The following is a 27,793-nucleotide window of genomic DNA, read 5'->3' as shown; positions in this document are numbered from 1 at the left end:
CAGAGATGGACTGTTAGGCTGTATGGCCAGAGATGGACTGTTAGGCTGTATGACCAGAGATGGACTGTTAGGCTGTATGGTCAGAGATGGACTGTTAGGCTGTATGGTCAGAGATGGACTGTTAGGCTGTATGGTCAGAGATGGACTGTTAGGCTGTATGACCAGAGATGGACTGTTAGGCTGTATGGTCAGAGATGGACTGTTAGGCTGTATGGTCAGAGATGGACTGTTAGGCTGTATGGTCAGAGATGGACTGTATGACCAGAGATGGACTGTTAGGCTGTATGGTCAGAGATGGACTGTTAGGCTGTATGGTCAGAGATGGACTGTTAGGCTGTATGGTCAGAGATGGACTGTATGACCAGAGATGGACTGTTAGGCTGTATGGTCAGAGATGGACTGTTAGGCTGTATGACCAGAGATGGACTGTTAGGCTGTATGGTCAGAGATGGACTGTTAGGCTGTATGGTCAGAGATGGACTGTATGACCAGAGATGTACTGTTAGGCTGTATGACCAGAGATGGGCTGTTAGGCTGTATGGTCAGAGATGGGCTGTTAGGCTGTATGGTCAGAGATGGACTGTATGACCAGAGATGTACTGTTAGGCTGTATGACCAGAGATGGGCTGTTAGGCTGTATGACCAGAGATGGACTGTTAGGCTGTATGGTCAGAGATGGACTGTTAGGCTGTATGGTCAGAGATGGGCTGTTAGGCTGTATGGTCAGAGATGGACTGTATGACCAGAGATGGACTGTTAGGCTGTATGGTCAGAGATGGACTGTTAGGCTGTATGGTCAGAGATGGGCTGTTAGGCTGTATGGTCAGAGATGGACTGTATGACCAGAGATGGACTGTTAGGCTGTATGGTCAGAGATGGACTGTTAGGCTGTATGACCAGAGATGGGCTGTTAGGCTGTATGGTCAGAGATGGGCTGTTAGGCTGTATGGTCAGAGATGGACTGTATGACCAGAGATGTACTGTTAGGCTGTATGACCAGAGATGGACTGTTAGGCTGTATGGTCAGAGATGGACTGTTAGGCTGTATGGTCAGAGATGGACTGTTAGGCTGTATGGTCAGAGATGGACTGTTAGGCTGTATGGTCAGAGATGGACTGTTAGGCTGTATGGTCAGAGATGGACTGTTAGGCTGTATGGTCAGAGATGGACTGTTAGGCTGTATGACCAGAGATGGACTGTTAGGCTGTATGGCCAGAGATGGACTGTTAGGCTGTATGACCAGAGATGGACTGTTAGGTCAGAGATGGACTGTTAGGTCAGAGATGGACTGTTAGGCTGTATGGTCAGACATGGACTGTTAGGCTGTATGGTCAGAGATGGACTGTTAGGCTGTATGGTCAGAGATGGACTGTTAGGCTGTATGGTCAGAGATGGACTGTTAGGCTGTATGGTCAGAGATGGACTGTTATAGAGAGGAAATGAAACAAGAGGAAGTGAAGCCATGTTTTATTGACAAGGACAAGTGGTGCAGCAGGCAGTAAGCAGCAGGCAGTAAGCAACAGGCAGTAAGCAGCAGACAGTAAGCAGCAAGCAGTAAGCAGCAGGCAGTAAGCAGCAAGCAGCAGGCAGTAAGCAACAGGCAGTAAGCAGCAGGCAGTAAGCAGCAGGCAGTAAGCAGCAAGCAGCAGGCAGTAAGCAGTAAACAGCAGGCAGTAAGCAGTAAGCAGAGGCAGCAAGCAACAAGGCCCAGTATGGTAGAGTGACAGACAGACAGACAAACAGGGTGACTGTGTTATACTGTGTTAAACTATCAGACAGACCAGGAGTAGAGCTTCTTACTTTGTGTCAAATTGTATCAAGTTTGTGTCTATTGGCGCCTCGTCTGCAGCTGAAATACAATTAATGGACCATTATAATTCATCATCTCAGACCAAGAAAGGTTTTATTGATTGATTGAAAACAGAAAGACATTGAAAACTTGTGAACTGAAAATACTGCATAAAAGTATAAACATACCATCTCTGTAGATTGCATCTTCGATTGGTTTGGGATGCATTAGCGTAAATGGCAGCTCAACATGGACATCGCTGGAAAAGAAAATGAAACTACATGTAGATGATTGATGTATGATGAACAAACAAGTTTATGAATTAGCATTTCAATGTAATTTACATCTTGTATTATTATACTGATATTACAGTCTGCACTGTATAACAACGTAGAGTATATATGTACATCTCTTCAGCAAAACCAACAGCACTACAACTCTAGCCACCAGTATTGGCATGCACCGTCATCACAGAAACATCTCTGTTTACCTCGTCGCCAGATCTCCTAAGAGTCTGAAATCAATGAAACATTGTCAGTTTTTTTTATTTATTTACCTCAGCAACACAGTAACATAGAATTAGGAATTAGAGCACTAATTCATTACATTAACATGAACCATCTTATGATATTATGTGTAAACCCTAACTCTGACACCAGGATGTATGTGTAAACCCTAACTCTGACACCAGGATGTATGTGTAAACCCTAACTCTGACACCAGGATGTATGTGTAAACCCTAACTCTGACACCAGGATGTATGTGTAAACCCTAACTCTGACACCAGGATGTATGTGTAAACCCTAACTCTGACACCAGGATGTATGTGTAAACCCTAACTCTGACACCAGGGTGTATGTGTAAACCCTAACTCTGACACCAGGATGTATGTGTAAACCCTAACTCTGACACCAGGGTGTATGTGTAAACCCTAACTCTAACACCAAGATGTATGTGTAAACCCTAACTCTGACACCAGGATGTATGTGTAAACCCTAACTCTGACACCAGGATGTATGTGTAAACCCTAACTCTGACACCAGGATGTATGTGTAAACCCTAACTCTGACACCAGGATGTATGTGTAAACCCTAACTCTGACACCAGGATGTATGTGTAAACCCTAACTCTGACACCAGGATGTATGTGTAAACCCTAACTCTGACACCAGGATGTATGTGTAAACCCTAACTCTGACACCAGGATGTATGTGTAAACCCTAACTCTGACACCAGGATGTATGTGTAAACCCTAACTCTGACACCAGGATGTATGTGTAAACCCTAACTCTGACACCAGGATGTATGTGTAAACCCTAACTCTGACACCAGGATGTATGTGTAAACCCTAACTCTGACACCAGGATGTATGTGTAAACCCTAACTCTGACACCAGGATGTATGTGTAAACCCTAACTCTGACACCAGGATGTATGTGTAAACCCTAACTCTGACACCAGGATGTATGAATAAACCCTAACTCTGACACCAGGATGTATGTGTAAACCCTAACTCTGACACCAGGATGTATGTGTAAACCCTAACTCTGACACCAGGATGTATGTGTAAACCCTAACTCTGACACCAGGATGTATGTGTAAACCCTAACTCTGACACCAGGATGTATGTGTAAACCCTAACTCTGACACCAGGATGTATGTGTAAACCCTAACTCTGACACCAGGATGTATGTGTAAACCCTAACTCTGACACCAGGATGTATGTGTAAACCCTAACTCTGACACCAGGATGTATGTGTAAACCCTAACTCTGACACCAGGATGTATGTGTAAACCCTAACTCTGACACCAAGATGTATGTGTAAACCCTAACTCTGACACCAGGATGTATGTGTAAACCCTAACTCTGACACCAGGGTGTATGTGTAAACCCTAACTCTAACACCAGGATGTATGTGTAAACCCTAACTCTGACACCAGGATGTATGTGTAAACCCTAACTCTGACACCAGGATGTATGTGTAAACCCTAACTCTGACACCAGGATGTATGTGTAAACCCTAACTCTGACACCAGGATGTATGTGTAAACCCTAACTCTGACACCAGGATGTATGTGTAAACCCTAACTCTGACACCAGGATGTATGTGTAAACCCTAACTCTGACACCAAGATGTATGTGTAAACCCTAACTCTGACACCAGGATGTATGTGTAAACCCTAACTCTGACACCAGGATGTAAACCCTAACTCTGACACCAGGATGTATGTGTAAACCCTAACTCTGACACCAGGATGTATGTGTAAACCCTAACTCTGACACCAGGATGTATGTGTAAACCCTAACTCTGACACCAGGATGTATGTGTAAACCCTAACTCTGACACCAGGATGTATGTGTAAACCCTAACTCTGACACCAAGATGTATGTGTAAACCCTAACTCTGACACCAGGATGTATGTGTAAACCCTAACTCTGACACCAGGATGTATGTGTAAACCCTAACTCTGACACCAGGATGTATGTGTAAACCCTAACTCTGACACCAGGATGTATGTGTAAACCCTAACTCTGACACCAGGATGTATGTGTAAACCCTAACTCTGACACCAGGATGTATGTGTAAACCCTAACTCTAACACCAAGATGTATGTGTAAACCCTAACTCTGACACCAGGATGTATGTGTAAACCTAACTCTGACACCAGGATGTATGTGTAAACCCTAACTCTGACACCAGGATGTATGTGTAAACCCTAACTCTGACACCAGGATGTATGTGTAAACCCTAACTCTGACACCAGGATGTATGTGTAAACCCTAACTCTGACACCAGGATGTATGTGTAAACCCTAACTCTGACACCAGGATGTATGTGTAAACCCTAACTCTGACACCAGGATGTATGTGTAAACCCTAACTCTGACACCAGGATGTATGTGTAAACCCTAACTCTGACACCAGGATGTATGTGTAAACCCTAACTCTGACACCAGGATGTATGTGTAAACCCTAACTCTGACACCAGGGTGTATGTGTAAACCCTAACTCTGACACCAGGATGTATGTGTAAACCTAACTCTGACACCAGGATGTATGTGTAAACCCTAACTCTGACACCAGGATGTATGTGTAAACCCTAACTCTGACACCAGGATGTATGTGTAAACCCTAACTCTGACACCAGGATGTATGTGTAAACCCTAACTCTGACACCAGGATGTATGTGTAAACCCTAACTCTGACACCAGGATGTATGTGTAAACCCTAACTCTGACACCAGGGTGTATGTGTAAACCCTAACTCTGACACCAGGATGTATGTGTAAACCCTAACTCTGACACCAGGATGTATGTGTAAACCCTAACTCTGACACCAGGATGTATGTGTAAACCCTAACTCTGACACCAGGATGTATGTGTAAACCCTAACTCTAACACCAGGATGTATGGACTCTGACACCAGGATGTATGTGTAAACCCTAACTCTGACACCAGGATGTATGTAAACCCTAACTCTGACACCAGGATGTATGTGTAAACCCTAACTGACACCAGGATGTATGTAAACCCTAACTCTGACACCAGGATGTATGTGTAAACCCTAACTCTGACACCAGGATGTATGTGTAAACCCTAACTCTGACACCAGGATGTATGTGTAAACCCTAACTCTGACACCAGGATGTATGTGTAAACCCTAACTCTGACACCAGGATGTATGTGTAAACCCTAACTCTGACACCAGGATGTATGTGTAAACCCTAACTCTAACACCAAGATGTATGTGTAAAGTGCATACCCGCCTCGAGACACAACAAGCTTCACTTTGACTTTGTAGGATACGATGATACCCAGGATCTCCTTGTTGGCTCCCTCTCTTAACCTGTTGATCGGACAAAAAAAAATCTATAAAAAAAATCACTGACTGACATCTTCTGATTATCACCAAGCCCTTCATTCACCACCTGGGATTGTGGAAGCTGGTGGGATTGTGGAAGCTGGTGGGATTGTGGAAACTGGTGGGATTGTGGAAGCTGGTGGGATTGTGGAAACTGGTGGGATTGTGGAAACTGGTGGGATTGTGGAAGCTGGTGGGATTGTGGAAGCTGGTGGGATTGTGGAAACTGGTGGGATTGTGGAAACTGGTGGGATTGTGGAAGCTGGTGGGATTGTGGAAACTGGTGGGATTGTGGAAGCTGGTGGGATTGTGGAAACTGGTGGGGTTGTGGAAGCTGGTGGGATTGTGGAAACTGGTGGGATTATTGGTGGGATTGTGGAAACTGGTGGGATTGTGGAAACTGTTGGGATTGTTGGTGGGATTGTGGAAACTGGTGGGATTGTGGAAACTGGTGGGATTGTGGAAACTGGTGGGATTGTTGGTGGGATTGTGGAAACTGGTGGGATTGTGGAAACTGTTGGGATTGTGGAAACTGGTGGTATTGTGGAAACTGGTGGGATTGTGGAAACTGGTGGGATTGTGGTGGGATTATGGAAACTGGTGGGATTGTGGAAACTGGTGGGATTGTGGAAACTGGTGGGATTGTGGAAACTGGTGGGATTGTTGGTGGGATTATGGAAACTGGTGGGATTGTGGAAGCTGGTGGGATTGTGGAAACTGGTGGGATTGTGGAAACTGGTGGGATTGTGGAAACTGTTGGGATTGTGGAAACTGGTGGGATTGTGGAAACTGGTGGGTGGAAATTGGGATTGTGGAAACTGGTGGGATTGTTGGTGGGATTATGGAAACTGGTGGGATTGTGGAAACTGGTGTGGGGATTGGGAAACTGGTGGGATAGTGGAAACTGGTGGGATTGTGGAAACTGGTGGGATTGTGGAAACTGGTGGGATTGTGGAAACTGGTGGGATTGTGGAAACTGGTGGGATTATGGAAACTGGTGGGATTGTGGAAGGCTGGTGGGATTGTGGAAACTGGTGGAAACTGGTGGGATTGTGGAAACTGGTGGGATTGTGGAAACTGGTGGGATAGTGGAAACTGGTGGGATTGTGGAAACTGGTGGGATTGTGGAAACTGGTGGGATTGTTGGTGGGATTATGGAAACTGGTGGGATTGAAACTGGTGGGATTGTAAACTGGTGGGATTGTGGAAACTGGTGGGATTGTGGAAACTGGGATAACTGGTGGATTGTGGAAACTGGTGGGATTGTGGAAACTGGTGGGATTGTGGAAACTGGTGGGATTGTGGAAACTGGTGGGATTGTGGAAACTGGTGGGATTGTTGGTGGGATTGTGGAAACTGGTGGGATTGTGGAAACTGTTGGGATAGTGGAAACTGGTGGGATTGTGGAAACTGGTGGGATTGTGGAAACTGTGGGATTGTTGGTGGGATTGTGGAAACTGGTGGGATTGTGGAAACTGGTGGGATTGTGGAAACTGGTGGGATTGTGGAAGCTGGTGGGATTGTGGAAACTGGTGGGATTGGGAACTGGTGGGAAATGGTGTGGAAACTGTTGGGATTGTGGAAACTGGTGGGATTGTGGAAACTGGTGGGATTGTGGAAACTGGTGGGATTGTGGAAACTGGTGGGATTATGGAAACTGGTGGGATTGTGGAAGCTGGTGGGATTGTGGAAACTGGTGGGATTGTGGAAACTGGTGGGATTGTGGAAACTGGTGGGATTGTGGAAACTGGTGGGATTGTGGAAACTGGTGGGATTGTTGGTGGGATTATGGAAACTGGTGGGATTGTTGGTGGGGATTGTGGAAACTGGTGGGATTGTGGAAACTGGTGGGATTGTGGAAACTGGTGGGATTGTGGAAACTGGTGGGATTGTGGAAACTGGTGGGACTGTGGAAACTGGTGGGATTGTGGAAACTGGTGGGATTGTTGGTGGGGATTGTGGAAACTGATGGGATTGTGGAAACTGGTGGGATTGTGGAAACTGATGGGATTGTGGAAACTGGTGGGATTGTGGAAACTGGTGGGATTGTGGAAACTGGTGGGATTGTGGAAACTGGTGGGATTGTGGAAACTGGTGGGATTGTGGAAACTGGTGGGATTGTTGGTGGGATTGTGGAAACTGGTGGGATTGTGGAAACTGGTGGGATTGTGGAAACTGGTGGGATTGTTGGTGGGATTATGGAAACTGGTGGGATTGTTGGTGGGGATTGTGGAAACTGATGGGATTGTGGAAACTGGTGGGATTGTGGAAACTGGTGGGATTGTTGGTGGGGATTGTGGAAGCTGGTGTGGTTATATCGGACGACGACATCAAGACAATAATAGGGTCAATACACAATATGTCTGAAGGTGGTGTCCAATGGTGTCCTTTAGTCGTGGTTTCTTTGCAGCAATTTCGACCATGAAGGCCTGATTCTCCTCTGAACAGTTGATGTTGAGATGTCTCTGTTACTTGAACTCTGAAGCATTTATTTGGGCTGCAATCTGAGGTGCAGTTAACTGTAATGAACTTATCCTCTGAGGCAGAGGTACCTCTGGGTCTTCCTTTCCTGTGGCGGTCCTCATGAGAGCCAGTTTCATCATAGCTCTTGATGGTTTTTGCGACTGCACTTGAAGAAACTTTCAAAGTTCTTGAACTTTTCCAGATTGACTGACCTTCATGTCTTAAAGTAATGATGGACTGTTGTTTCTCTTTGCTTATTTGAGCTGTTCTTGCCATAATATGAGTTTGGTCTTTTACCAAATAGGGATATCTTCTGTATACCACCCCTACCTTGTCACAACACAACTGATTGGCTCAAACGCATTAAGAAGGAAAGTTAACAAATTAACAGGGCACACCTGTTAATTGAAATGCATTCCAGGTGACTACCTCATGAAGCTGGTTGAGAGAATGCTAAAGGTGTGCAGAGCCGTCATCAAGGCAAAGGATGGCTACTTTGAAGAATCTCAAATGGATGGTTTTACTAAATTATGTTTTGGTTACTACATTATTCCATATGTCTTATTTCATAGTTTTGATGTCTTCACTATTATTCTACAATGTACAAAATAGTAAAAATAAAGAAAAATCCTTGAATGAGAAGGTCTGTCCAAACTTTTGACTGGCACTGTATTATAGTATAGCTTAGTATAACAGCGTAGTATAGTACAGCATAGTATATTATAGTATAGCATAGTAGATACTAGTATAGTATAGTATGGTAAAGTATAGCAGCATAGTCTAGTATAACAGTATAGTATAGTAACGCATAGTACATGATAGTATAGAATAGTATAGTATAACATATTACAGAATAGTGTAACATAGTATAGAATAGTATACTGTAACATAGTATAGAATAGTAGAACATAGTATAGAATAATATAACATAGTATAGAATAGTAGAACATAGTATAGAATAATATAACATAGTATAGAATAATATAACATAGTTTAGAATATTATAGTATAACATAGTATAGTATAGCATAGTTTAGAATATTATACTATAACACAGTTTAGAATATTATAGTATAACATAGTTTAGAATATTATAGTACAGTATTGTATAACATAGTATAGTATAGCATAGTTTAGAATATTATACTATAACATAGTGTAGTATAGTATAACACAGTTTAGAATATTATAGTATAACATAGTTTGGAATATTATAGTATAGTATAGTATAACATAGTTTCAAATATTATCGTATAACATAGTATAATATAACACAGTATAGAATATTATAGTACAGTATTGTATAACATAGTATAGTTTAACATAATATAGCATAACACAGTTTAGAATATTAGAGTATAACATAGTGTAGTATAGTATAGTATAACATAGTTTAGAATATTATAGTATAACATAGTATAGTTTAACATAATATAGCATAACACAGTTTAGAATATTATAGTATAGTATATCATAGTGTAGTATAGCATAGTGTATAGTATAGTATAGCATAGTTTAGAATATTATACTATAACATAGTGTAGTATAGTATAACACAGTTTAGAATATTATAGTATAGTATATCATAGTGTAGTATAACATAGTGTATAGTATAACACAGTTTAGAATATTATATTATAGTATAACATAGTTTAGAATTGTATAGTATAGTATAGTATAGCATAGTTTAGAATATTATAGTATAGTATAACATTGCATAGTATAACATAGTATAGAATATTATAGCATAGCACCGCATTGTATAAAACATATTATACTCACAATGTACTAGAAGCCAGGTTTGTGTCCTCGTGTTTCAGTTTCCCGTCCAATGCCAGACCACGTTTCTCTCGGTTGTTGTTGAGGAAAGGGGTGAGGGTGTAGACTTTACAAAACGTTGAACTCGGAGCCACCACGTCACTGCGACAACGATAATCAATAACACCAGATCAGTTACACGAGGTTGACGTACCGTACGTGAGGATGGTTCTTATCTGTGATCGTGACTAACGCTTGGCCTGCTTTTTAATTGACTTATAGTCTCAATTTGTGTTTATGACGGTTAACCAGGCATACCATCCGGCAATGTCTCAATCCTGAGAAACACTATGACGATAGTATTTTATCTCTATATCCACATGTCAGATTAGTTATTGAAGACTGGACTGGCCTACATGTCAGATTAGTTATTGATTAGTTATTGAAGACTGGACTGGCCTACATGTCAGATTAGTTATTGAAGACAGGACTGGTCTACATGTCAGATTAGTTATTGAAGACTGGACTGGCCTACATGTCAGATTAGTTATTGATTAGTTATTGAAGACTGGACTGGTCTACATGTCAGATTAGTTATTGAAGACTGGACTGGTCTACATGTCAGATTAGTTATTGATTAGTTATTGAAGACTGGACTGGTCTACATGTCAGATTAGTTATTGAAGACTGGACTGGTCTACATGTCAGATTAGTTAGTGAAGACTGGACTGGTCTACATGTCAGATTAGTTATTGAAGACTGGACTGGTCTACATGTCAGATTAGTTATTGAAGACTGGACTGGTCTACATGTCAGATTAGTTATTGAAGACTGGACTGGTCTACATGTCAGATTAGTTATTGAAGACTGGACTGGTCTACATGTCAGATTAGTTATTGAAGACTGGACTGGTCTACATGTCAGATTAGTTATTGAAGACTGGACTGGTCTACATGTCAGATTAGTTATTGATTAGTTATTGAAGACTGGACTGGTCTACATGTCAGATTAGTTATTGAAGACAGGACTGGTCTACATGTCAGATTAGTTATTGAAGACTGGACTGGTCTACATGTCAGATTAGTTATTGAAGACAGGACTGGTCTACATGTCAGATTAGTTATTGAAGACTGGACTGGCCTACATGTCAGATTAGTTATTGATTAGTTATTGAAGACTGGACTGGCCTACATGTCAGATTAGTTATTGAAGACTGGACTGGTCTACATGTCAGATTAGTTATTGAAGACTGGACTGGTCTACATGTCAGATTAGTTATTGAAGACTGGACTGGTCTACATGTCAGATTAGTTATTGAAGACTGGACTGGTCTACATGTCAGATTAGTTATTGAAGACTGGACTGGCCTACATGTCAGATTAGTTATTGAAGACAGGACTGGTCTACATGTCAGATTAGTTATTGAAGACTGGACTGGTCTACATGTCAGATTAGTTATTGAAGACTGGACTGGTCTACATGTCAGATTAGTTATTGAAGACTGGACTGGTCTACATGTCAGATTAGTTAGTGAAGAAAGGACTGGCCTACATGTCAGATTAGTTATTGAAGACAGGACTGGCCTACATGTCAGATTAGTTAGTGAAGACTGGACTGGCCTACATGTCAGATTAGTTATTGAAGACTGGACTGGTCTACATGTCAGATTAGTTATTGATTAGTTATTGAAGACAGGACTGGCCTACATGTCAGATTAGTTAGTGAAGACAGGACTGGCCTACATCTCAGATTAGTTATTGGAGATAGGACTGGCCTACATGTCAGATTAGTTATTGAAGACAGGACTGGTCTACATGTCAGATTAGTTAGTGAAGACAGGACTGGTCTACATGTCAGATTAGTTAGTGAAGACAGGACTGGCCTACATGTCAGATTAGTTATTGATTAGTTAGTGAAGACAGGACTGGTCTACATGTCAGATTAGTTATTGATTAGTTAGTGAAGACAGGACTGGTCTACATGTCAGATTAGTTATTGAAGACTGGACTGGTCTACATGTCAGATTAGTTATTGAAGACTGGACTGGCCTACATGTCAGATTAGTTATTGAAGACTGGACTGGCCTACATGTCAGATTAGTTATTGAAGACAGGACTGGCCTACATGTCAGATTAGTTATTGAAGACAGGACTGGCCTACATGTCAGATTAGTTATTGAAGACAGGACTGGCCTACATGTCAGATTAGTTATTGAAGACAGGACTGGTCTACATGTCAGATTAGTTATTGAAGACTGGACTGGCCTACATGTCAGATTAGTTATTGAAGACAGGACTGGCCTACATGTCAGATTAGTTATTGAAGACAGGACTGGTCTACATGTCAGATTAGTTAGTGAAGACAGGACTGGTCTACATGTCAGATTAGTTATTGAAGACTGGACTGGTCTACATGTCAGATTAGTTATTGATTAGTTATTGAAGACAGGACTGGCCTACATGTCAGATTAGTTATTGAAGACAGGACTGGCCTACATGTCAGATTAGTTATTGAAGACAGGACTGGTCTACATGTCAGATTAGTTAGTGAAGACAGGACTGGTCTACATGTCAGATTAGTTATTGAAGACTGGACTGGTCTACATGTCAGATTAGTTATTGAAGACTGGACTGGTCTACATGTCAGATTAGTTATTGAAGACAGGACTGGCCTACATGTCAGATTAGTTATTGAAGACAGGACTGGCCTACATGTCAGATTAGTTATTGAAGACAGGACTGGCCTACATGTCAGATTAGTTATTGAAGACTGGACTGGCCTACATGTCAGATTAGTTATTGAAGACTGGACTGGCCTACATGTCAGATTAGTTATTGATTAGTTATTGAAGACTGGACTGGTCTACATGTCAGATTAGTTATTGAAGACTGGACTGGCCTACATGTCAGATTAGTTATTGAAGACTGGACTGGCCTACATGTCAGATTAGTTATTGAAGACAGGACTGGCCTACATGTCAGATTAGTTATTGAAGACTGGACTGGCCTACATGTCAGATTAGTTATTGAAGACTGGACTGGTCTACATGTCAGATTAGTTATTGATTAGTTATTGAAGACTGGACTGGTCTACATGTCAGATTAGTTATTGATTAGTTATTGAAGACAGGACTGGCCTACATGTCAGATTAGTTATTGAAGACAGGACTGGCCTACATGTCAGATTAGTTATTGAAGACAGGACTGGTCTACATGTCAGATTAGTTATTGAAGACTGGACTGGCCTACATGTCAGATTAGTTATTGATTAGTTATTGAAGACTGGACTGGTCTACATGTCAGATTAGTTATTGATTAGTTATTGAAGACTGGACTGGTCTACATGTCAGATTAGTTATTGATTAGTTATTGAAGACTGGACTGGTCTACATGTCAGATTAGTTATTGAAGACTGGACTGGTCTACATGTCAGATTAGTTATTGAAGACTGGACTGGTCTACATGTCAGATTAGTTATTGAAGACTGGACTGGTCTACATGTCAGATTAGTTATTGAAGACTGGACTGGTCTACATGTCAGATTAGTTATTGAAGACTGGACTGGTCTACATGTCAGATTAGTTATTGATTAGTTATTGAAGACTGGACTGGTCTACATGTCAGATTAGTTATTGATTAGTTATTGAAGACTGGACTGGTCTACATGTCAGATTAGTTATTGATTAGTTATTGAAGACTGGACTGGTCTACATGTCAGATTAGTTATTGAAGACTGGACTGGTCTACATGTCAGATTAGTTATTGAAGACAGGACTGGTCTACATGTCAGATTAGTTATTGAAGACTGGACTGGCCTACATGTCAGATTAGTTATTGATTAGTTATTGAAGACTGGACTGGTCTACATGTCAGATTAGTTATTGAAGAATGGACTGGTCTACATGTCAGATTAGTTATTGATTAGTTATTGAAGACTGGACTGGCCTACATGTCAGATTAGTTATTGAAGACTGGACTGGCCTACATGTCAGATTAGTTATTGAAGACTGGACTGGCCTACATGTCAGATTAGTTATTGAAGACTGGACTGGCCTACATGTCAGATTAGTTATTGAAGACTGGACTGGCCTACATGTCAGATTAGTTATTGAAGACTGGACTGGCCTACATGTCAGATTAGTTATTGAAGACTGGACTGGCCTACATGTCAGATTAGTTATTGAAGACTGGACTGGCCTACATGTCAGATTAGTTATTGAAGACTGGACTGGCCTACATGTCAGATTAGTTATTGAAGACAGGACTGGCCTACATGTCAGATTAGTTATTGAAGACAGGACTGGCCTACATGTCAGATTAGTTATTGAAGACTGGACTGGCCTACATGTCAGATTAGTTATTGAAGACTGGACTGGCCTACATGTCAGATTAGTTATTGAAGACAGGACTGGTCTACATGTCAGATTAGTTATTGAAGACTGGACTGGCCTACATGTCAGATTAGTTATTGAAGACTGGACTGGCCTACATGTCAGATTAGTTATTGATTAGTTATTGAAGACTGGACTGGTCTACATGTCAGATTAGTTATTGAAGACTGGACTGGTCTACATGTCAGATTAGTTATTGAAGACAGGACTGGCCTACATGTCAGATTAGTTATTGAAGACAGGACTGGTCTACATGTCAGATTAGTTATTGAAGACAGGACTGGCCTACATGTCAGATTAGTTATTGAAGACAGGACTGGTCTACATGTCAGATTAGTTATTGAAGACAGGACTGGTCTACATGTCAGATTAGTTATTGAAGACTGGACTGGCCTACATGTCAGATTAGTTATTGAAGACTGGACTGGTCTACATGTCAGATTAGTTATTGATTAGTTATTGAAGACTGGACTGGCCTACATGTCAGATTAGTTATTGAAGACAGGACTGGCCTACATGTCAGATTAGTTATTGAAGACAGGACTGGTCTACATGTCAGATTAGTTATTGAAGACTGGACTGGCCTACATGTCAGATTAGTTATTGAAGACAGGACTGGTCTACATGTCAGATTAGTTATTGAAGACAGGACTGGTCTACATGTCAGATTAGTTATTGAAGACAGGACTGGTCTACATGTCAGATTAGTTATTGAAGACTGGACTGGTCTACATGTCAGATTAGTTATTGAAGACAGGACTGGTCTACATGTCAGATTAGTTATTGAAGACAGGACTGGCCTACATGTCAGATTAGTTATTGAAGACTGGACTGGCCTACATGTCAGATTAGTTATTGAAGACTGGACTGGTCTACATGTCAGATTAGTTAGTGAAGACAGGACTGGTCTACATGTCAGATTAGTTATTGAAGACTGGACTGGTCTACATGTCAGATTAGTTATTGAAGACTGGACTGGTCTACATGTCAGATTAGTTATTGATTAGTTATTGAAGAAGGACTGGTCTACATGTCAGATTAGTTATTGAAGACAGACTGGACTGGTCTACATGTCAGATTAGTTATTGAAGACAGGACTGGTCTACATGTCAGATTAGTTATTGAAGACTGGACTGGTCTACATGTCAGATTAGTTATTGAAGACAGGACTGGTCTACATGTCAGATTAGTTATTGAAGACAGGACTGGTCTACATGTCAGATTAGTTATTGAAGACAGGACTGGTCTACATGTCAGATTAGTTATTGAAGACTGGACTGGTCTACATGTCAGATTAGTTATTGAAGACTGGACTGGTCTACATGTCAGATTAGTTATTATTGATTAGTTATTGAAGACAGGACTGGTCTACATGTCAGATTAGTTATTGAAGACAGGACTGGTCTACATGTCAGATTAGTTATTGAAGACTGGAAGATTAGTTATTGGACTGGTCTACATGTCAGATTAGTTATTGAAGACAGGACTGGTCTACATGTCAGATTAGTTATTGAAGACAGGACTGGTCTACATGTCAGATTAGTTATTGAAGACAGGACTGGTCTACATGTCAGATTAGTTATTGAAGACTGGACTGGTCTACATGTCAGATTAGTTATTGAAGACTGGACTGGTCTACATGTCAGATTAGTTATTGAAGACAGGACTGGTCTACATGTCAGATTAGTTAGTGAAGACAGGACTGGTCTACATGTCAGATTAGTTATTGAAGACAGGACTGGTCAACATGTCAGATTAGTTATTGAAGACAGGACTGGTCTACATGTCAGATTAGTTATTGAAGACAGGACTGGTCTACATGTCAGATTAGTTATTGAAGACTGGACTGGTCTACATGTCAGATTAGTTATTGAAGACAGGACTGGTCTACATGTCAGATTAGTTATTGAAGACTGGACTGGTCTACATGTCAGATTAGTTATTGAAGACTGGACTGGTCTACATGTCAGATTAGTTATTGAAGACTGGACTGGTCTACATGTCAGATTAGTTATTGAAGACTGGACTGGTCTACATGTCATGGTGAAGACAGGACTAGTCAGATTAGTTATTGAAGACAGGACTGGCCTACATGTCAGATTAGTTAGTGAAGACAGGACTGGTCTACATGTCAGATTAGTTAGTGAAGACAGGACTGGTCAACATGTCAGATTAGTTATTGAAGACTGGACTGGTCTACATGTCAGATTAGTTATTGAAGACTGGACTGGTCTACATGTCAGATTAGTTATTGATTAGTTATGGAAGACTGGACTGGCCTACATGTCAGATTAGTTATTGAAGACAGGACTGGTCTACATGTCAGATTAGTTATTGAAGACAGGACTGGACATGTCAGATTAGTTATTGAAGACAGGACTGGTCTACATGTCAGATTAGTTATTGAAGACAGGACTGGCCTACATGTCAGATTAGTTATTGAAGACTGGACTGGCCTACATGTCAGATTAGTTATTGAAGACAGGACTGGTCTACATGTCAGATTAGTTATTGAAGACTGGACTGGCCTACATGTCAGATTAGTTATTGATTAGTTATTGAAGACAGGACTGGCCTACATGTCAGATTAGTTATTGAAGACTGGACTGGTCTACATGTCAGATTAGTTATTGATTAGTTATTGAAGACAGGACTGGTCTACATGTCAGATTAGTTATTGAAGACTGGACTGGTCTACATGTCAGATTAGTTATTGAAGACAGGACTGGTCTACATGTCAGATTATGTCAGATTAGTTATGATTAGTTATTGAAGACAGGACTGGCCTACATGTCAGATTAGTTATTGAAGACTGGACTGGTCTACATGTCATTGATTAGTTATTGAAGACTGGACTGGTCTACATGTCAGATTAGTTATTGAAGACTGGACTGGTCTACATGTCAGATTAGTTATTGAAGACAGGACTGGTCTACATGTCAGATTAGTTATTGAAGACAGGACTGGTCTACATGTCAGATTAGTTATTGAAGACAGGACTGGTCTACATCAGATTAGTTATTGATTAGTTATTGAAGACAGGACTGGTCTACATGTCAGATTAGTTATTGAAGACTGGACTGGACTGGTCTACATGTCAGATTAGTTATTGATTAGTTATTGAAGACAGGACTGGCCTACATGTCAGATTAGTTATTGAAGACTGGACTGGCCTACATGTCAGATTAGTTATTGAAGACTGGACTGGTCTACATGTCAGATTAGTTATTGAAGACTGGACTGGTCTACATGTCAGATTAGTTATTGAAGACAGGACTGGCCTACATGTCAGATTAGTTATTGAAGACTGGACTGGTCTACATGTCAGTTATTAGTTATTGAAGACAGGACTGGTCTACATGTCAGATTAGTTATTGAAGACTGGACTGGTCTACATGTCAGATTAGTTATTGAAGACTGGACTGGTCTACATGTCAGATTAGTTATTGAAGACTGGACTGGTCTACATGTCAGATTAGTTATTGAAGACAGGACTGGTCTACATGTCAGATTAGTTATTGAAGACTGGACTGGTCTACATGTCAGATTAGTTATTGAAGACTGGACTGGTCTACATGTCAGATTAGTTATTGAAGACAGGACTGGCCTACATGTCAGATTAGTTATTGAAGACAGGACTGGTCTACATGTCAGATTAGTTATTGAAGACTGGACTGGTCTACATGTCAGATTAGTTATTGAAGACTGGACTGGCCTACATGTCAGATTAGTTATTGAAGACTGGACTGGCCTACATGTCAGATTAGTTATTGAAGACTGGACTGGTCTACATGTCAGATTAGTTATTGAAGACTGGACTGGCCTACATGTCAGATTAGTGATTAGTTATTGAAGACTGGACTGGTCAGATTAGTTATTGAAGACATGTCATGTCAGATTAGTTATTGAAGACTGGACTGGCCTACATGTCAGATTAGTTATTGATTAGTTATTGAAGACAGGACTGGTCTACATGTCAGATTAGTTATTGAAGACAGGACTGGCCTACATGTCAGATTAGTTATTGAAGACTGGACTGGTCTACATGTCAGATTAGTTATTGAAGACAGGACTGGTCTACATGTCAGATTAGTTATTGAAGACTGGACTGGCCTACATGTCAGATTAGTTATTGAAGACTGGACTGGTCTACATGTCAGATTAGTTATTGAAGACTGGACTGGTCTACATGTCAGATTAGTTATTGAAGACTGGACTGGCCTACATGTCAGATTAGTTATTGAAGACAGGACTGGCCTACATGTCAGATTAGTTATTGAAGACTGGACTGGTCTACATGTCAGATTAGTTATTGAAGACTGGACTGGTCTACATGTCAGATTAGTTATTGATTAGTTATTGAAGACAGGACTGGCCTACATGTCAGATTAGTTATTGAAGACTGGACTGGCCTACATGTCAGATTAGTTATTGAAGACTGGACTGGTCTACATGTCAGATTAGTTATTGAAGACTGGACTGGTCTACATGTCAGATTAGTTATTGAAGACAGGACTGGCCTACATGTCAGATTAGTTATTGAAGACAGGACTGGTCTACATGTCAGATTAGTTATTGAAGACAGGACTGGTCTACATGTCAGATTAGTTATTGAAGACTGGACTGGTCTACATGTCAGATTAGTTATTGAAGACTGGACTGGTCTACATGTCAGATTAGTTATTGAAGACAGGACTGGCCTACATGTCAGATTAGTTATTGAAGACTGGACTGGCCTACATGTCAGATTAGTTATTGAAGACAGGACTGGTCTACATGTCAGATTAGTTATTGAAGACTGGACTGGTCTACATGTCAGATTAGTTATTGAAGACTGGACTGGCCTACATGTCAGATTAGTTATTGAAGACTGGACTGGTCTACATGTCAGATTAGTTATTGAAGACTGGACTGGCCTACATGTCAGATTAGTTATTGATTAGTTATTGAAGACTGGACTGGCCTACATGTCAGATTAGTTATTGAAGACTGGACTGGTCTACATGTCAGATTAGTTATTGAAGACTGGACTGGTCTACATGTCAGATTAGTTATTGATTAGTTATTGAAGACAGGACTGGTCTACATGTCAGATTAGTTATTGAAGACTGGACTGGTCTACATGTCAGATTAGTTATTGAAGACTGGACTGGTCTACATGTCAGATTAGTTATTGAAGACAGGACTGGTCTACATGTCAGATTAGTTATTGAAGACTGGACTGGCCTACATGTCAGATTAGTTATTGAAGACTGGACTGGTCTACATGTCAGATTAGTTATTGAAGACTGGACTGGCCTACATGTCAGATTAGTTATTGAAGACTGGACTGGCCTACATGTCAGATTAGTTATTGAAGACAGGACTGGCCTACATGTCAGATTAGTTATTGAAGACTGGACTGGTCTACATGTCAGATTAGTTATTGAAGACTGGACTGGTCTACATGTCAGATTAGTTATTGATTAGTTATTGAAGACTGGACTGGCCTACATGTCAGATTAGTTATTGAAGACAGGACTGGCCTACATGTCAGATTAGTTATTGAAGACAGGACTGGTCTACATGTCAGATTAGTTATTGAAGACTGGACTGGTCTACATGTCAGATTAGTTATTGATTAGTTATTGAAGACAGGACTGGCCTACATGTCAGATTAGTTATTGAAGACTGGACTGGCCTACATGTCAGATTAGTTATTGATTAGTTATTGAAGACTGGACTGGTCTACATGTCAGATTAGTTATTGATTAGTTATTGAAGACAGGACTGGCCTACATGTCAGATTAGTTATTGAAGACTGGACTGGCCTACATGTCAGATTAGTTATTGATTAGTTATTGAAGACAGGACTGGCCTACATGTCAGATTAGTTATTGAAGACAGGACTGGCCTACATGTCAGATTAGTTATTGAAGACTGGACTGGTCTACATGTCAGATTAGTTATTGATTAGTTATTGAAGACAGGACTGGCCTACATGTCAGATTAGTTATTGAAGACTGGACTGGCCTACATGTCAGATTAGTTATTGAAGACAGGACTGGTCTACATGTCAGATTAGTTATTGAAGACAGGACTGGCCTACATGTCAGATTAGTTATTGAAGACAGGACTGGTCTACATGTCAGATTAGTTATTGAAGACAGGACTGGTCTACATGTCAGATTAGTTATTGAAGACTGGACTGGCCTACATGTCAGATTAGTTAGTGAAGACAGGACTGGCCTACATGTCAGATTAGTTATTGAAGACTGGACTGGCCTACATGTCAGATTTCTGTGTTGTAAAAAAGGCAAAGAAACGTACTCTGTCTCCTCTGTTGCGACCGGGCATCTGTATTGTGCTGTGTTGAATAGACAGATGTCAGCATACTGACGCACTGTGAATAGAAATTACAATCGTTACAGATGTAGTATCTTAATTTGATCACTCTTTTGTTGCTGAGAATATTCCTTAGATGAGCTTCATGAATTCACTGAAAACATACATTAACAGTATTGCACTTTTGGCCTGCTAATAACGTTAACCACCGTCCAAGTAACATTATGGACTAAACTTTAAAATCCTGTTGCTGCAGGATATTTTTTGTGTTGCCGTGACAATATAGGTCAAAGATCCTACATCTGTAGAACGTATCCACGTTTCTGAAAGAAACACACAGGACTACCAGTAATTTGATACTGAAGTGTATGTTGCTGTCACCTGAAATCTTCATCTTCTTCACCGTCTTGTTGGTGTTGTTTGTGACGTGAACATTGACACTGATAGGCTCCCCGTGGTAGTAGATCTGGAAGGAAAGATGCAAAATATATTACTGTACCCCCCAAACAAACACCCTCCTCCCCCCAGAAAAACAGTAGACCTAGTAATGTAATGTGGATTAACACTGTATATTGGAGAGTAATGTAGTATAATGTAGTATAATGGAAGGTAATGTAGTATAATGTAGTATGATGTAGAGAAATGTAGTAAAATGTAGAGTAATGTAGTATAATGTAGTATGATGTAGAGTAATGCAATGCAATGTAGAGTAATGTAGTATAATGTAGAGTAATGTAGTATTATGCGGTACGATGTAGAGTAATGTAGTATAATGTAGAGTAATGTGTTATAATGTAGAGTAATGTATTATAATGTAGTATGAAGCAGAGTAATGTAGTATAATGTAATATGATGGGGAGTATTGTAGTATGATGTGGAGTAATGTAGGATAACATGGAGTAATGTAGTACAATGTAGAGTAATGTGGTATAATATAGTATGATGTAGTATAATGTAGAGTAATGTAGTATAATGTAGAGTAATTTGGCATAATGTAGAGTAATGTAATAAAATGTAGGGTAATGTCAAATAATGGGGGCAGTATTTTCATTTTTGGAAAAATAACGTTCCCGTAGTAAACGGGATATTTTCTCAGGACCAGATGCTAGAATATGCATATAATTGACAGCTTAGGATAGAAAACACTCTAAAGTTTCCAAAACTGTAAAAATATTGTCTGTGAGTATAACAGAACCGATATTGCAGGACGAAAACCTGAGAAAAATCCACACACACACTATACGATACATTTATTAAACATAAGAATGAGTGTGAGTTTTTTTGTCACAACACGGCTCGTGGGAAGTGACAAAGAGCTTTTATAGGACCAGGGCACAAATAATAATATTATAATAATCAATCATTTTGCTCTTTATTTAACTATCTTACATATAAAACCTTATTTGTTCATCAGAAAAGGTGAATATCTCACAACAGGTTAATGAGAAGGGTGTGCTTTAAAGGATGCACATAACTATTTCAGGGCATGAAAGAGATAACGAATCCAATTGTTTGTGTCATCAATTTTGGTTAAGTATCTGCGTAATTGGCACCCAACTCACTCAGGTGCTTCACTATATCACATTTGACATTGTCCGTAAGCTTGAGTTCATTTACACACAAAAAAATCATACAATGATGGAAAGACCTGTGTGTTGTCCTTGTTAATGCAGACAGAGAAGAGCTGTGTGTTGTCCTTGTTAATGCAGACAGAGAAGAGCTGTGTGTTGTCCTTGTTAATGCAGACAGAGAAGAGCTGTGTGTTGTCCTTGTTAATGCAGACAGAGAAGAGCTGTGTGTTGTCCTTGTTAATGCAGACGGAGAAGAGCTGTGTGTTGTCCTTGTTAATGCAGACGGAGAAGAGCTGTGTGTTGTCCTTGTTAATGCAGACGGAGAAGAGCTGTGTGTTGTCCTTGTTAATGCAGACGGAGAAGAGCTGTGTGTTGTCCTTGTTAATGCAGACGGAGAAGAGCTGTGTGTTGTCCTTGTTAATGCAGACGGAGAAGAGCTCCAACTTCTTAATCATAGCCTCAATTTTGTCCTTGTTAATGAATATAGACAGAGAAGACCTGTGTGATTCAGTCATTCAGGTTAGAAAAAACATGCAGACAGAGAAGACTGTCATGTTGTCAGGGGCCTTTGATTTAACAAAGTTAACCATTGTCACATATTCCCATCCCCATTCCCATTCCCATTCCCATTCCCATTTGTCCCCCATTCCCATTCCCATTCCCATCCCCATCCCCATGCAGACCATTCCCATCCCCATCCCCATTCCCATTCCCATTGTCCCATTCCCATTCCCATTCCCATCCCCATCCCCATTCCCTTGTCCCATTCCCATTCCCATTCCCCATTCCCAGACCATCCCCCCCATCCCCATTCCCATTCCCCCATTCCCATTCCCATCCCATCCCCAGACATTCCCATCCCCATTCCCATCCCCATCCCCATTGTTGTTGTCCCCATTGTTAATCCCCAGATCCCCATTCCCAGAAGATTCCCATGTCCCCATTTCCCCATTCCCATTCCCATTATCCCCATCCCAGACATTCCCAGAAGACCTGTGTGTTGTCCATCCCCATTCCCATCCCCATGCAGACATAGAAGACCTGGTATGTGTTTCATCTTGCCATATTAATGCAGACAGAGAAGGGATAGCTCCAACGGATGTAATCACTAGCCTCAGTTTTGTCCCAAATAGCGTTTCAATCGGTGAATATAGCTTGAGTGGAGTGATTCCCTTGTCATCCTAGATTCAGATCATTCAGGTGAGGAAAAACATCACCCAGATGCAGAGGGTCCCAGTCGCCCGGGTATGGGCGAGAGACGGTTTAAAGTCATCATCAATAGTTTTTTCCCGCCTTTTCCCCGGCAGCAGGAAGAATTAAGTTCTTACAAAATAGTATGGGGCTTGTCTGTCCTAGCCAGTCTTTCACAATAGTATGGGGCTTGTCTGTCCTAGCCAGTCTTTCACAATAGTATGGGGCTTGTCTGTCCTAGCCAGTCTTCCACAATAATAGTCTGGCCAGGCTTGTCTGCTTGCCTAGCCAGTCCTCTACAATAGTATGGGGCTTGTCTGTCCTAGCCAGTCCTCCACAATAGTATGGGGCTTGTCTGTCCTAGCCAGTCCTCCACAATAGTATGGGGCTTGTCTGTCCTAGCCAGTCCTCCACAATAGTATGGGGCTTGCCTGTCCTAGCCAGTCCTCTACGATAGTATGGGGCTTGCCTGTCCTAGCCAGTCCTCCACAATAGTATGGGGCTTGTCTGTCCTAGCCAGTCCTCCACAATAGTATGGGGCTTGTCTGTCCTAGCCAGTCATCTACAATAGTATGGGGCTTGTCTGTCCAAGCCAGTCCTCCACAATAGTATGGGGCTTGCCTGTCCTAGCCAGTCCTCTACGATAGTATGGGGCTTGCCTGTCCTAGCCAGTCCTCTACAATAGTATGGGTTTGTCTGTCCTAGCCAGTCCTCTACAATAGTATGGGGCTTGCCTGACCTAGCCAGTCCTCTACAACAGTATGGGGCTTGTCTGACCTAGCCAGTCCTCTACAACAGTATGGGGCTTGCCTGTCCTAGCCAGTCCTCTACGATAGTATGGGGCTTGCCTGTCCTAGCCAGTCCTCTACAATAGTATGGGGCTTGCCTGACCTAGCCAGTCCTCTACAATAGTATGGGGCTTGCCTGACCTAGCCAGTCCTCTACAACAGTATGGGGCTTGCCTGACCTAGCCAGTCCTCTACAATAGTATGGGGCTTGTCTGTCCTAGCCAGTCCTCTACAATAGTATGGGGCTTGTCTGTCCTAGCCAGTCCTCTACAATAGTATGGGGCTTGTCTGTCCTAGCCAGTCCTCTACAATAGTATGGGGCTTGCCTGTCCTAGCCAGTCCTCTACAATAGTATGGGGCTTGTCTGACCTAGCCAGTCCTCACAATAGTATGGGGCTTGCCTGTCCTAGCCAGTCCTCTACAATAGTATGGGGCTTGCCTGTCCTAGCCAGTCCTCTACAATAGTATGGGGCTTGCCTGTCCCAGCCAGTCCTCTACAACAGTATGGGGCTTGTCTGTCCTAGCCAGTCCTCTACAATAGTATGGGGCTTGCCTGTCCCAGCCAGTCCTCTACAACAGTATGGGGCTTGCCTGTCCTAGCCAGTCCTCTACAACAGTATGGGGCTTGCCTGACCTAGCCAGTCCTCTACAACAGTATGGGGCTTGCCTGTCCTAGCCAGTCCTCTACAACAGTATGGGGCTTGCCTGACCTAGCCAGTCCTCTACAACAGTATGGGGCTTGCCTGACCTAGCCAGTCCTCTACAACAGTATGGGGCTTGCCTGTCCTAGCCAGTCCTCTACAATAGTATGGGGCTTGCCTGTCCCAGCCAGTCCTCTACAACAGTATGGGGCTTGTCTGTCCTAGCCAATCGGTAGCTCACCATATAAGATGCGTCGAGGCCCTTCTTATTAATGGTATCTGTAGCTTTTATACATGTCTTACTACTCGAAAGTCGTCTTAATTCTCGCTCAAAAAACTCCCGTGGCTTATTTTTGAAATTGGCATATTTTGTTATAAATGTCTGTTTCATCGAGTTGTGAGATTAGTACTTTTGCACATATAACACACTGTGGCTGAGGAAAGGCACTACTCCTAATGTATGTTAACCTCAAATCAATGTAGTTCTCATCATATTTGTGCCTCTTCGATGGTCCATTGTCCCTGTCTGTTGTTCAGTGCTTTCATGGGTAAGGGGGCAGTAGCTCTTCGGCTGCATCAGATTCACAACTGTCGGTGTCCATGCTAGCTAGGCTAACAACAAACTTGGAATTACTGATGCAACAATTGGCTGTGCTGGTGGAAGCAGAACAACTTGTGTCGTACGGCTGGTAGTAGCAGTATGATGTCCTCGTGGTAGTAGCAGTATGATGTCCTCGTGGTAGTAGCAGTATGAGGTCCTAGTGGTAGTAGCAGTATGATGTCCTAGTGGTAGTAGCAGTATGATATCCTAGTGGTAGTAGCAGTATGATGTCATAGTGGTAGTAGCAGTATGAGGTCCTAGTGGTAGTAGCAGTATGATGTCCTAGTGGTAGTAGCAGTATGATGTCCTAGTGGTAGTAGCAGTATGATGTCCTAGTGGTAGTAGCAGTATGATGTCCTAGTGGTAGTAGCAGTATGATGTCCTAGTGGTAGTAGCAGTATGATGTCCTAGTGGTAGTAGCAGTATGATGTCCTAGTGGTAGTAGCAGTATGATGTCATAGTGGTAGTAGCAGTATGATGTCCTCGTGGTAGTAGCAGTATGATGTCCTCGTGGTAGTAGCAGTATGATGTCCTAGTGGTAGTAGCAGTATGATGTCCTAGTGGGTAGTATGATGCAGTGGTAGTAGCAGTATGATGTCCTAGTGGTAGTAGCAGTATGATGTCCTAGTGGTAGTAGCAGTATGATGTCATAGTGGTAGTGGTAGTAGAGCAGGTAGTGATGTCCTAGTGGTAGTAGCAGTATGATGTCCTAGTGGTAGTAGCAGTATGATGTCCTAGTGGTAGTAGCAGTATGATGTCATAGTGGTAGTAGCAGTATGATGTCCTAGTGGTAGTAGCAGTATGATGTCCTAGTGGTAGTAGCAGTATGATGTCTAGTGGTAGTAGCAGTATGATGTCCTAGTGGTAGTAGCAGTATGATGTCCTAGTGGTAGTAGCAGTATGATGTCCTAGTGGTAGTAGCAGTATGATGTCCTAGTGGTAGTAGCAGTATGAGGTGGTGCCTAGTGGTAGTAGCAGTATGATGTCCTAGTGGTAGTAGCAGTATGATGTCCTAGTGGTAGTAGCAGTATGATGTCCTAGTGGTAGTAGCAGTATGATGTCCAGTGGTAGTAGCAGTATGATGTCCTAGTGGTAGTAGCAGTATGATGTCCTAGTGGTAGTAGCAGTATGATGTCCTAGTGGTAGTAGCAGTATGATGTCCTAGTGGTAGTAGCAGTATGATGTCCTAGTGGTAGTAGCAGTATGATGTCCTAGTGGTAGTAGCAGTATGATGTCCTAGTGGTAGTAGCAGTATGATGTCCTAGTGGTAGTAGCAGTATGATGTCCTAGTGGTAGTAGCAGTATGATGTCCTAGTGGTAGTAGCAGTATGATGTCCTAGTGGTAGTAGCAGTATGATGTCCTAGTGGTAGTATGATGCAGTGGTAGTGATGATGTCCTAGTGGTAGTAGCAGTATGATGTCCTAGTGGTAGTAGCAGTATGAGTATGATGTGATGTCCTAGTGGTAGTAGCAGTATGATGTCCTAGTGGTAGTAGCAGTATAGTGGTAGTAGCAGTATGATGTCCTAGTGGTAGTAGCAGTATGATGTCATAGTGGTAGTAGCAGTATGATGTCCTCGTGGTAGTAGCAGGACTACCAGTAGAGCAGGTATGCAGTATGATGTCCTAGTGGTAGTAGCAGTATGATGTCCTAGTGGTAGTAGCAGTATGATGTCCTAGTGGTAGTAGCAGTATGATGTCCTAGTGGTAGTAGCAGTATGATGTCATAGTGGTAGTAGCAGTATGATGTCCTAGTGGTAGTAGCAGTATGATGTCCTAGTGGTAGTAGCAGTATGATGTCATAGTGGTAGTAGCAGTATGATGTCCTAGTGGTAGTAGCAGTATGATGTCTAGTGGTAGTAGCAGTATGATGTCCTAGTGGTAGTAGCAGTATGATGTCCTAGTGGTAGTAGCAGTATGATGTCATAGTGGTAGTAGCAGTATGATGTCCTAGTGGTAGTAGCAGTATGATGTCCTAGTGGTAGTAGCAGTATGATGTCATAGTGGTAGTAGCAGTATGATGTCCTAGTGGTAGTAGCAGTATGATGTCCTAGTGGTAGTAGCAGTATGATGTCCTAGTGGTAGTAGCAGTATGATGTCCTAGTGGTAGTAGCAGTATGATGTCCTAGTGGTAGTAGCAGTATGATGTCCTAGTGGTAGTAGCAGTATGATGTCATAGTGGTAGTAGCAGTATGATGTCCTAGTGGTAGTAGCAGTATGATGTCCTAGTGGTAGTAGCAGTATGATGTCCTAGTGGTAGTAGCAGTATGATGTCCTAGTGGTAGTAGCAGTATGATGTCCTAGTGGTAGTAGCAGTATGATGTCATAGTGGTAGTAGCAGTATGATGTCCTAGTGGTAGTAGCAGTATGAGGTCCTAGTGGTAGTAGCAGTATGATGTCCTAGTGGTAGTAGCAGTA

General features: G+C 41.7%; 1 protein-coding gene across 3 annotated transcripts in view; it reads right to left on the bottom strand.

Moving 5' to 3' along the window:
* Positions 1-27,793, bottom strand: part of arrb1 (arrestin, beta 1) — a 94,474-nt gene that overhangs the window by 10,623 nt on the left and 56,058 nt on the right. The window contains exons 9-15 of one of the 3 annotated variants that reach the window (XM_052476880.1): positions 20,966-21,050; positions 20,570-20,642; positions 9,895-10,032; positions 5,551-5,634; positions 2,280-2,303; positions 1,978-2,066; positions 1,801-1,849 (exon numbers count right to left, since the gene is read on the bottom strand). In XM_052476880.1, the coding sequence (XP_052332840.1) occupies positions 1,801-1,849; positions 1,978-2,066; positions 2,280-2,303; positions 5,551-5,634; positions 9,895-10,032; positions 20,570-20,642; positions 20,966-21,050 (542 nt within the window). The remainder of the gene's footprint in view (positions 1-1,800; positions 1,850-1,977; positions 2,067-2,279; positions 2,304-5,550; positions 5,635-9,894; positions 10,033-20,569; positions 20,643-20,965; positions 21,051-27,793) is intronic. The other 2 variants (XM_052476911.1, XM_052476942.1) reach the window with 2 other exon arrangements.

Source organism: Oncorhynchus keta, chromosome 1 (genome assembly GCF_023373465.1).
Source record: "Oncorhynchus keta strain PuntledgeMale-10-30-2019 chromosome 1, Oket_V2, whole genome shotgun sequence".
In the NCBI taxonomy this organism is placed as follows: Eukaryota; Metazoa; Chordata; class Actinopteri; order Salmoniformes; family Salmonidae; genus Oncorhynchus; species Oncorhynchus keta.
Note: the sequence above shows the minus strand (reverse complement) of the source record. Positions and strands in the feature narration are given on the sequence as shown.